We start from the raw sequence: 12,439 nt of genomic DNA, 5'->3' as shown, positions 1-12,439 counted from the left end.
CAAAAAAACCCAGCAACTCTGTGTAACCTGGCTTCTTGGATGGGAACAATCCATTTAGAAAGACCTCACATTCAGCCTGAGGTCAAAATAAGGAAAGTTGACTGCTAAAAACAACAAAGAAGCTGTATCACTTTTTATTTATTTATTTATTTGGTACTGGGGATTGAACTCATGACCTTGCACTTGCCAGGCAGGTGCTTATGCCACTGAGCTAAATCCCCAGACTCCTGGATCAGTTTTTAATTACTCCTGAATACAAAGTCTCACATTATAGTTCTATTTTACTTTCATATAAACATTAAATAATCTTAGGTTAGCCAATATGATAGGTAGAATAATGGCCCCTCAAAGATATGCATATTCTAATCCATAGAAGCTGTGAGCACATTACTTTACATGGTAAAAGTTATCTTTTTTTTTTTTTTTCCAATTGTACCAGGGATTGAACTCACGACCGCCTGCTTGCAAGGCAGGTGCTTATGCCGCTGAGCTAAATCCCAGCCCCCTTACTAGTTTTCTTTCTTTTTTTTTTTAAGGTAAAAATTATCATACAGATACAATTAAGGTTAAAATCTTGAAATGTGGAGACTGCATTATCTATCTTTGTGAGACAAGAATCTCAAAGAGTAGTTGATAAATGAAGAATGGGTCAGGGAGATTGAGAACTCCCTCCCCTAAATTGGGATGTTTGAAAATGGATGGTGGCCACTACAAGCTATGAAAGGTTCTCAGCTTACTAGTGACAGGAAAGCTAGAACCTTTAAGAACTGGATTTTGCCAATAATTTCAGCGAGTGGCAGAGTCTTCCTTAGAGACCACAAGAAAGAAATACAGCCCTACCAACACCTAGACATAAGCCCAATGAACTATAATACCATAAATCTGTATTGATCAAGCTGCTAAGTTCATGGTTGTTACAGCAGCAAATAAGTGCAAATATTGCAACAGACACAGTCATATCTAGATTACATGTTGTTACACAGATTCGCTGATAGCATTATTGCCTTCATCTCTCCATTTAAAACATAATTAATTCCTCAAAATTAAGGGAAAACTACATCTTAAGTTGAAACACCAATTTCAAAAAACTGTTAAATATCATTGTGCAATATTTGGTAGCCCGCTGAAAGTTTCAAACTCTATTAAAATACAGACTGGGATGCTGGGTCCCTAGTGCTATGAGTTTTTATTGTTTCTGTACTAACTGCATTACTAAGTTGCTAGAGCAGAAAAAAAAACGAAGTCACTTTATATAAAGAGCAACATTTCTTAAAGTACTTGTAACTTTACATAACACACAGTGAACTCAACATTTGAAATTACATTTGAATGCCTCAAATAAAGAAAATTGAAAACCTCACAATGTTTTCAAAAACAGCTTAAACTTTCATAGTGAAAGAACTATAAAGTTCTTTCCTATTAATCTCTGACTTTAATACTTGCATACAATACAAGGAGCTAATTTTTCCTGAAAATAAATAACGTCACTATCACAGGGGTAACAGCATCAAAAGCGTCCTTTACTTTTAAAGACCAAAAAAAAAAGTGTTACTTTTAAGTGCTTTCCTTTGGCTTAATTCCAGCCATGATAAACCTTTCAAAAGCTTTTACAGATGCAAGGTTTCTTTTTCTTTTTAAAATTTAGAGTCAATCAGTGTGTGATGAATACTTTTTAAAAACTTAGTCCCAGATAGATGTATTATTTTCAGAACTTTCTATTACTGAAAAAAGATATTTTCAGTAGAAAAAACAATTTAGGTTTTTAAAGACAAAATTCCATAAGGAAAATGTTGACATTATTATATGTATAAAACAAGTTTACAGTAAAGACACACAAATAGGAAAAGGCAATATGGTACTATGAATTTGAAGAAAGGAAAATACAGAAAAAAATAACTTTTATAGTAAGACTTTCTACAGTAAAATTATCTATTTAACAATAATTAACCCAAGTTTGGGGTATCCCAAGATTATAAGTCATAGATAAAAGGCAACCAAGGAAAGGTCCTTTCCAGGGCAAGCAAACAGGGATCTATTAAGAGCAGAAAGATTGTCTGAGGAATGTAGCTTAGTGCTAGAGTGCTTTCCTAGCACAGGCAAGGCCCTGGGTTCAATTTACCAACTGGGTGGAAATGATGAAAGTAAAGATACTCAGAGATGTAAAGAGATGTAAGCTATTTCTCAGTTAAGCCTGTATGAATTAAAAACGTTACCCACAGGATTAGCTATCTTTAGATACTAAATTATGGTGCTTAAGAATGTAACTTGAAGGGCTTTTATTGCAGACTTCATAAAGTGATTTATATCACAGCATGCATCTTGCTGGAGAAGGAGAAAATAAAAGGGTAAAAACAAAACAAACAAACAAACAAAAACTGCTGCTGTTAACAGGCACAAAAAAAGCACAACCTAGTCAGTCAGAACTGCAGCGGGTAAAGTTCTGTAGATACAGCAGTATGGCAGCTCTTCCCTCTCGACCGCTCTTTCAGACTCAGTGTTTGGGGAACTGGGGCAAGTCTCAGCCTGAGGCTTGAGGAAACAACGATGGAACAAAAATAAACACATAATCAAAACCTAAGACAAGTCTTTAGAACATGAAATAAAAAACAACTGGAAAACAGAAAGGGGGAAAATGAATACTAAAAACCTATGCAAAAACATTTTCCCAAGTTATAAAAAGTGATATTCAAAAATATAGCAACTTTTTGGCAATACTAAGATTGAACCCAAAGTTTGCCTACTTAGCTACTTCCCCAGCATGCTTTTTTGAGACAGGGTCTTGCTAAATCACTAGCATGCCAAAGCTGGCCTGAATTTGTGATATTCCTGTCTCTGCCTCCCAGGTAGCTGGGATTTTAGGTGTGAGCCACTGCACCTGCCAGGAGTACAAATCTTAATGGTGAACATACATGGACATGTGTTACTCTTGAATAATTACACAGAAATATAAAAAAAATGCCCAAGAAATTTTACCTGAATGTGTCCGAAAATGCATTTCTAGACTTGATTTTCCCTTAAAAATCTTCTTACAAACATCACATTGATGAAATGTTGCTTTATATCTAAGAAAACAAAAAAGTTTAAGGCTTTCAGTATAACTTTAGTAACAATGAAGACATTTCACATCTTTACTTATAACTGTACATTTAACTACCATATTAATAAAGTACAGAAACTTGAGGAAACATAAATATTTAAATACTGTTATTACCTGTAGCTCTTCCTCTTCCAGTTATATTTATCAACCAAATCTATAAAAAGATATCCTGCTTTGAATCATTGAACTTTTATTCTTATTGGGCATTATTTATACAAAAGAAAATTATAGGAACAAAAACACATCAATGGTGGGCTGAAGATAACAGGAAGGGTTCACCATAAAGTATTACTAAAAGAGTTTCTGTAGTGGTAAAACTCTTCTACATTTTAATGCTTATGATGATAAGTATAAAATTACATGCTAAAAAGAGTGAATAAGTTTTATGTAAATAGATACTAAGGATGATTTAAAAAGTTGCAATAATTTCAAAACCTGCATTCACAAAAAGCTGACACTGCTCTGCAGAAAAAAAATTTATGATAAAAGCCCTAATGAAGTTAGGTATGGAAAGATCGCACTTTAACACAATAATAGCTATCTATACGATAAACCATAGCCACTATAAGGGAGAAAATGGAGAGATTTCCTGTATAATCAGCAATGAGAATAGGTTATCCTCTGTCACCACTTGTATTTAAATTAGTGCTTGAAATTTTACCTATGGCAATCGGGCAAGGAAAAGGAATAGAAGATCCAAAGAGGAAGAAGTCAAGCTATTCTGATTTGTAGGTTATGTGATCCCATGCTTAAAAGATCCTAAAGACTCAAACAAAAGACTCTTAGATATGATCAACATATTCATCAAAATAGCAGAATATAAAATTAAAATTAATAACTTTCATATACACCAATAATGAACTCACTAAGAAAAATACTCTGAAAAACAATTGCATTCAAAATAGTAAAAAAAAAAAAAAAAAAGGATACCTAATAAGCAAATATCAATAGAACCAAGGATGTGAAACACCTCTAAAATGAAAACTACAGAACACCAGTGAAAGAAATTGAAGAAGACAATAAAGGACGAAAAGGCCTTTCATGCTCAAGGACTGGCAGAATTAATATTGCTAAAATGACCACATTAAGAAAGCAATCTACGGATTCAATGCAAAGATCTAGGTTTAAGATCTAAAACTCTGAAACAGAATAAAACATGGGGGGAAACACTTGAAGTTACAGGCATACACAAAAACTTCTTGGATAAAATTCTAGAAGCCCTGAAAATAACTGTAAAAATCAATAAATGAGATTGCATAAAATTAAAAAGTGTGTGCACAGCAGAGGAAGCAATTAACAGACTGAAGAGACAATCTACAGAATGGAAGAAAATCTTTGCTAGTTATTCTTCCAACCAAGGGTCAATAACATCAATATCTAAAGAACTCAAAAATTTTAACTCTAAAAGAACCATTATCTTGGGCTGGGGAGTTAGCTCAGTGGCGTAAGCACCTGCCTGGAAAGCACAAGGTCCTAAGTTCGATTCCAAGTACCACAAAAAAAAAAAAAAAAAAAAAAGAACCATTATCTAATAAAAAATGGACAAATTGCTCAACACTTCTCAAAAAAAAAGAAATACATAACAAATAATTACATGAAAAATGTTCATATCTTTAATTATCAGAGAATTACAAATCAAAATTATACTGAGATTCCATCCCACCCCAATCAGAATGGCTATCCAAGTTACTGACCAAGTGTGGAAAAAATTTGCTTGAGAATGTAAATTACAACAGTCACTATGGAAATCAGCAGCAAGTTTCTTCTAAAAAACTAAAAATGAAACTGCCACATGGCCTAAATACACCATGCCTTAGGTGAAGGATTTAAAGTCAGCATACCCGTGTTTACTACAGCAAGATCCACGATGGCCATGATACGAAGTTGGCTCAGGTGCCCTTCAATGGATGGATGAAGGAAGAGTAACATATTCACACACACACAAACACTCAATGGAGCATTATTCAGTCATAAAGATAAAATAATGTCTTTGGAATTTAGAAAAACAATAAGGTGACATGAAAATAGGAGGCAGACTACTAGACAAGTGGAAGGGGACTGATGGAGGGGAGAAGATATGAAAGAGAGGGCCATAAGGAGATGGATATGAACAAAATGTTATATGAATGTATGAAAATCCCACAATAAAACTTGGTATTTTGTAAATTTAATATGCATTAATAAAAACTTACAGGAAGAAAACTGACATTGCTCTCATCAGTCTACTTAATAAATACTTTACATTTGAACTTATGAATAAATTTAACATAAATAAAAAGGTAATACAAATCCTCTACTTTTATTATAAGTAGAATAAAGTTACAAACTGCTCAAAACTTAACTTGGTAAGTATATTAATTACTTTTCTTTCATTGCTCAGACAAAATACCTGATGCCCAAAATGAAGGAAGGAAAGGTTTACTTTTTACAATTCTTAGAGGTTTCAGTCCATACTCAGCTGGCTCCAAGGGAGGATAGTATGGCTGAGGGGCGGCTGTTCATGGCCACTGCAAACAGCAAATGTGAACAGAGCAAAAGAGAAAAGACAAAATTTGGTACTAGGAGTGGGGCCATCTCTGTGACTGAACCTATTCATATGGTTCAAGAGCCTTTGAAAATGACTTGTGGGAAGAATTTTAAAAGGTTTGGAGATGTTGCCTGAAAGAATGGTGCTAACACAGCTTAGGCTGTTCTGTGGGGGAGACTTTTGTCAGAGCTAAGCCTGACAATAAAGACCAGGCTCAAGAGGTTTCTGCAGGGAAGGAGGACTACATTGGTTGTTGGACTCCACATGATGTACATTATGGCTTATCAGTCAATTTGTCTGCATTTTGCTCATGTCCAGAGACTTTGCCTGAGACTGAATCTAAGGATAATTAATTGATTAATCTGGCAGAAGAAATTTCAAGGCAGTCAAATGTTAAGGTGATGGCATGGCTATTGTCGGGGGCTTTTAGCCAGATTTATGTTGCAAATCAAGAGGAAAGAGCCCAGCAGGATGATTCAAAATGATGTGAACTTGACCAGAATGCTGTGGACTGTAAAGATAGAGCTGAGGCCCCAATTGCTGAGAAAGAACAAAGAAATAAAAAACATAGCCTGGGCGCACCCCAGGAAGCAGTGGGTATCTATCCTCAGAACTGCAAAAGTGAAACACTTTGTTCAAAGAAGAAAGCCACAGAGCGCCATGTTCCAGACAGAGACAGAAGCCACAGGAGGCTCCAAAATGATGGCAGCCACACCAGATTTTAGAATGGTGGAGACACAGAGAAGCTGTTGTTCCTCATAATCAGGTTGAGAGTGATCAGCAATCCTGGCACTCAACCCCTGCAGCCAAGAAAGAGAAAAGCCTGGCTGCTGCTCCAGTTGGCAGTGGACCTTGGCAGCATCCACATGACGCTGATTTTAAGTGAATGGAGAATGTACTAGTTCTGAGGTTAAGGCAGCTCCTATCCCAATTTCAGAAGGCCTGGAGGCCAAGCAATGTGCCCTTGAGAGGGCAATATGTGACACTGTGTGAAGTTTGGAAAAACCAGGAACATGGATCACCCAAGGAAAACTGCAAAGATAGAGCAGAGTGGATTTAAGAGAAAAGCTATGGGAACTGAAATCCTTGGAAGTGCCATGGGAGTAGTCACTCAAGTCTTTAGGAGCTTGTAACCAAATTGCTTCAGCTGCAGAGCATGGAACTCCAGGACTTAATGTTTTCTTTGCTGGATTTTGGAACTGCTTTGGCTCCAATGTTTTGTACTCCAGGTATGTAACTTTTGGAATGGTAATATTTATCTTGTGCCATTGTAAATTAGAAATGTTTAACTTTGTTTTCATTTGTACAAGAACTTGGAACTAAGAGTTTGCCTTAGATCTCAGAGGAGACTTGGGACTTGGGACTTTTCAGCTGAAACTGTTGGAAGTTTGGCAACTCTTGGAGATGGACTAAATGTTTTTTGTACAAAGGATATACATGAGTCTTTGGAGGACCAAGGATGTAATGTTATGGTTTGTGTTCACATGGCCCCCCAAGCCTCATGCAATCATGGATGCAGCTGGATCTAGCATTTATGATTGGTTTGTTGTCTAGGGCTGGTATTGATGATGTGAGCGTTGCACCTGCCCAGGGGTGAAACCAACTTACAATGTAAAGGTGAGAAGAACGCATGTCTTTCTTTTGCTCAGTTCACTCTTGCTATTTGCAGTGGCCATAAATGGCTACCCTGACATGCTGTCCTGCCTTAAAGCTAGCTGTGTAGGAAATGGAACTCCCAAAACTGTAAGAAATAAACCTTCCCTTGCTTCACTTTGAGCATCAGCTATTTTGTCTCAACAATGAGAGCAAGAAAAGTAACCAAGATAGTAAGTAACACAGAGCAGGGTTTAACAAGCATTTTTGAGTGAAAAAAATCCCAAATTCAAAATTTAATTGTAAGGCCTATGACATATATTGAACAATTAGCACTTAAACATAAGTAAAAGTCTACCCCCTCCTGGTCTTTAAGTAAAAACAAGAGGGAAAAATATGTTTTTAGGTCTTCAAAGAGAAGCTACAGAAACTAGAGAAAAAAATTAACCATTCACAAATTAAACAAAATGGACAACAAAGGTTGTAAATTTTCTCCAACCAAGATTCAGCCGACATACTAATTCTTAGACATTTTGCTTTTCCACTTACTTTTGCCATACTTTTTCTCCAAGGTGCACACTTTTGTAATGAACAGTAAGATGATCCCTCCGACCAAAACATTTCCCACATTCTTCACACTGATGAGCCTTTTCACCTAAAAATAAATTCCCAAATATTTTGATTATAGTAGGTATCTTAGTTTTCTTTTCTTTTTTTTTCACCAGAAACAAATGACTAAATAGGAACATCATATAGTGGCAAATATACCAGCAAAATAAAGCCACTTTTTGTATTCTAGGCTATTTCCTTTATATTCTTCACTCAAGTATCTTTCATTAAAAAAATAGGCTAATCTAATCTAATTTCACGGATGTGAATCTTTTCCACGTTGGCAGAAGGAATCAGCAGCCTCCTGTCATGGATATCAAGTCTTACCTTTCAAGGTAACAAGTAAGAGAAATGAAATTACTTCAAAATTCAGGACATATTTGAGGGCCATATATCTAGATATAAAACACCTCAAATAGACATTTACTAAATTGAAATGAGGCTGTTTTACTATTTAAAAGAAAAGGACCTAAACATTTTCAGATCTTTGTACCTTGCTTTTAGGAGATTTTCACTTGTGGGGATTTCTCACATTTGCAATGAGCCAAAACACAGAAAATTTTAAATGATTCTCTAGTTTTACACTTAGCTACAATGGCTTAGTCTTTAAAAATCACTCTCAATGCCAGTGCAATTAACATACATGACTAGAATTAAGAATTTAGAACTCTCTTCCTAGAAATGAAAATGCATTTATGGAAATGAAAATAGTCACTAGACCTTTAGCACCTCTTAAAAGTGACAATATGCATACTATATATTTAAATTATATTTATAATAATAATAATAATCACCTGTTCTACTGTGCTCATAGAGATGGCTCTTTCCCATTATTGTGCTCACATAGTTGGCTCTCTTAGCACTTCCTGAACATCAATCTGAGAGGAAAATATGAAAGAAATCCCCAGAATATAAAAATTATATAAATAGTATAAAGATCTGAAATTGATCTGGATTATTAAGATTGTATTTTCCAATGACAGAGTTTCAAAGTTCACTATAACATAAACTTTAATACCCAGTTACAGCTGGTATCTCTTTAAATACCAAAGTTTTACCAACTTCTCAAATATAAGCAAAATCAGAAATATTAAGATGGTCTCTCCCTTCAAGGGAAGAACAAGTAATTATACACATATTAATATAACATGAAAATTGCTGATTTGGGGAATTTGTTTACAATTAAACTTTAAAATGTGTATCAGAGTCACAAACAGTGATCAAATGATTAAAATTGCACTGAAAATGTCATAAAATTATTTTCTTTTCAGATTTGTTTTCCAAAAAGATTGAGAACCAACATTACAAGGAAGAGATCAAAATATTTCAAATTATTAAAACTACAGCCAATAACATAAATATGATGCAACATTATATTCTTTTCAGGTATTTTTAAAAGGATTCTGAAACTAGCATACAAATTATAGCTTACCTGAATGTATTTTTTTGTGCTTAGTAAGGTGGTCATGACGAATAAATGTTTTCCCACATTCATCACATTCATATCTTTTATCATCATGATGTACTCGTAAGTGAAGTCTGTAAGAAAAAAATTGACAACCACTAAAACTCAGCAACCAGAAGGAAACTGATTACTAATGAAAACTGGACTGTCCACTTAACCACATGTACCTCCTATGTATGACTTACAGAGTTCTTGCCAGTGTTTTATCAATTGATCCCAAGGTTCCTATTCACCTCTTCAAAAAATGCATGTCAACATTTGCACATACTCAGTAGTATTTCTGGATGATATGTCTCAACTTGTTAAAATCTCAGCATACCTACTTCATTGAATCTACCAAAAACATGGGTGATAATTTATCTGACTAGCCACCTTCCAGAGATACAAAAACAGGTACATTTCAGGAATTAAAATCAGACAAATGAGGTTAAGTGCACAATGACTACGCGATAACAACAGCAAATTACAGAGCAGATAACTGAAAATTAATCTTATTATGGACAACTGATACCACTTACAAACGATACTTGAATGTATAATTATTCTAGAGGATCTCAATCTTGTGAAAATTATACTTTACCACTTCACACTGATTGAACAAAATGGAGCCCATTTTATAATGACTCTAAAATAGATTATAAAAGGTTTAGATTATTAAGATTCATTTAACTTGATTCATTTTTATCCCTGTAACCTATCTACATATATATCCTAGTGAAAAGAATAGCTTTCCCATTCCAAACTGAATGTTGATTCTACCGTAAAATGGAGATGGAAGAAAAATTAGTCAATAGACTAGACTAAATCTAAAGGAGAAACATTCTGTTTAAACTTAAAGGTAAGTAACAATTGAAGTGTAAATCTTAAAGCATTAACACTAAGATTGTAAGCTTGGTGGGGTGGTGCTATTTTAAGAGTCTGAGGCAGGAGATTCACAAGTTGGATGGTGGCCAAGGCAACTTAATGAGAACTTGTCTCAAAATGTAGTTTTATTATAGAGGAATATTATTATTGTGAAGATGTAATTTTCTCTTACTCAATGTAAGGGAAAAGGCTTTTCTTACCTGTATGAACTTCCATGCCGAAAACTCTGCCCACAAATACTACAAAGATGAGGCTTTTCTCCACTGTGGATTCTCAAATGTTCTTTTAAAGTAGTTCTGTGTTAAAAGTACATATATTTAAAATTCTTTTAACCTCAATGCATATATTTCCCAGAGATTTAATTATTTAGCATCATCAAACTTTGAGAACATAAATAAAAAAATACTGAATTATTACTGACTTAGGTAAGAAGGATGTTGATTTGGTAAGCAGTGTTTAAAATATTTTTGGAATCCAGTCAAAATGTGTGCTCAATATTTACTTCAAAAATGTCTTAAGGCTTAACATAATGTTATGTATACCTCTGTGGAAGTGAAAAAGCAACCTATGGAAAGAAGCAATTGATATTCCTAAGTCTTTTAGCCAACTGACTCTGATGGGTTACTGTGTAGCTACCACTACTCCAAATACAGCATTATCAACCTTCACAGTTTCTCATACACTGAAGTGTTGAATGAAGATGAAGCTTTTTACGGGGAAGAAAGTGAAAGATAAAATATGATTGACCTTTGCAGGTTTTAGCTATAACTATAGCAGTTTTAGCTATAACTATCAATAGGTTTTTATTTCATTCCCTGACCTAAGGAATTTAAAAAAATGAAAGCAGGGCTTTGCCAGCAGGTGGTGCTCTTCTACAAGGCACCCCAACACTTGACAAGTGCCAGTTTCAACTATAAATATCTTCACGGAAAATACTAAAAGTATTCCTAAACCCCCTATAAGGTAGTTACGGAAACAGAAAATGTGGTTATTTTTATTTGGGTTTTTGGCTTGTTTGCCTGTTGTTTTTACAGAAAGCTCTATATAGGGAAAAAGAAGTCTATGATTAATATAGTAAGCTATATAAGTTTCCCACTAATTTTTCTATTCCTCCATCACAACCATCTGTTAAAGAAAACAGCACTTTTAATTTTTTTATTTATGAAACTTTCATGTACTGTATAACTTATATATACTGTGAAGAGTAGTATTAAAGAAATATATAGGTTAGGAATTAGAAAATTACTGGTATCTGAAATGCTTCCACCAACTTCTCCTAAATCTTACTCTTCTTTCCTCAGAAATAATCACATATTCTAAGAAGTCCTTGTTTCATATACCTATACGGGTGTGTGTCTTGCTAAACAATGTATTGTATGCTTCTGAATAGCCGAGTAGCAGGCACAAATCTTGTAATACTGCTGCTATTAAAGGGCACAGAAAACAGTATGAACAGGATCTCTGGATCAAAGTCTAGCTGGGGTTTGAGAGTTACTAAGAGACCTTTCTGGCATGTCAGTATATGGTAAAGTCATTAATAAAACACACGTTTACCATAGTAAGAACATCTGACAGAGCTCGTATACATCCAGTACTGAAATAAATCTACAGAAACATGGCCAAAATAAGTAGACTGCTCTTACATTCTTCTTTTTAGTTAACAGCCACCTACCTCTAATTCTCATGGGACAGAGGTAACGTTTTTGTGACATGAAATGAGTATCAGCAGCTAAGTGAAACATTTAACTTAATGCATTTTTAATTGGATTCTACAGAGCTAAAATGGTATGTCAACCACCTAAATCTGCAAATCGTGATTCCATGTCATCTTCTGTAACATATATAATTTCTTCTTTTGCCCTCATATTTTAAACTAATGCATACTTCAGGTATGTGTCTTGAATTACTGTACCCTTTTATAAGCCATATTTATAATTGTTTTTATATAAAAGGCACTAAATTTTTGTACTTATGTAGATAATTTGTCACCTTTCTCGTACTGATTTCCCACAAATAAAGCAAGTCCATTTTCTCTTCCCACCATGAGTGCATTCTATATGGCGTTTCAAATTTCCAGTGTCGTTGAACTGCCTACCACATATATCACATGGAAAAGGACCTAAAAGAAAAAAGAAAAAAATATAATAGTGTATTTAAAATTAAAGTTCAACACTAAGGTACACCTAATAGATCTGCTATAAATTTATGTTACCACTATCAGGGTATGCATCACAACATACTGCATTTACTGATTTGCAGTTTTCTCTGAAAAAATATTTTTTCA

The 12,439-nt window shown here is 34.5% G+C and overlaps 1 protein-coding gene across 1 annotated transcript in view; it reads right to left on the bottom strand.

Moving 5' to 3' along the window:
* The window catches only part of Zbtb41 (zinc finger and BTB domain containing 41), a 36,829-nt gene that overhangs the window by 4,880 nt on the left and 19,510 nt on the right, over positions 1-12,439 (bottom strand). The window contains exons 6-10 of the mRNA XM_003474710.5: positions 12,145-12,274; positions 10,356-10,451; positions 9,259-9,365; positions 7,767-7,872; positions 2,974-3,062 (exon numbers count right to left, since the gene is read on the bottom strand). Coding sequence (XP_003474758.2) covers positions 2,974-3,062; positions 7,767-7,872; positions 9,259-9,365; positions 10,356-10,451; positions 12,145-12,274 — 528 coding nt within the window. The remainder of the gene's footprint in view (positions 1-2,973; positions 3,063-7,766; positions 7,873-9,258; positions 9,366-10,355; positions 10,452-12,144; positions 12,275-12,439) is intronic.

This window comes from Cavia porcellus, unplaced genomic scaffold (assembly GCF_034190915.1).
Source record: "Cavia porcellus strain 051 isolate PalLab524CR breed Dunkin Hartley unplaced genomic scaffold, mCavPor4.1 scaffold_29, whole genome shotgun sequence".
Taxonomy (NCBI): domain Eukaryota; kingdom Metazoa; phylum Chordata; class Mammalia; order Rodentia; family Caviidae; genus Cavia; species Cavia porcellus.
Note: the sequence above shows the minus strand (reverse complement) of the source record. Positions and strands in the feature narration are given on the sequence as shown.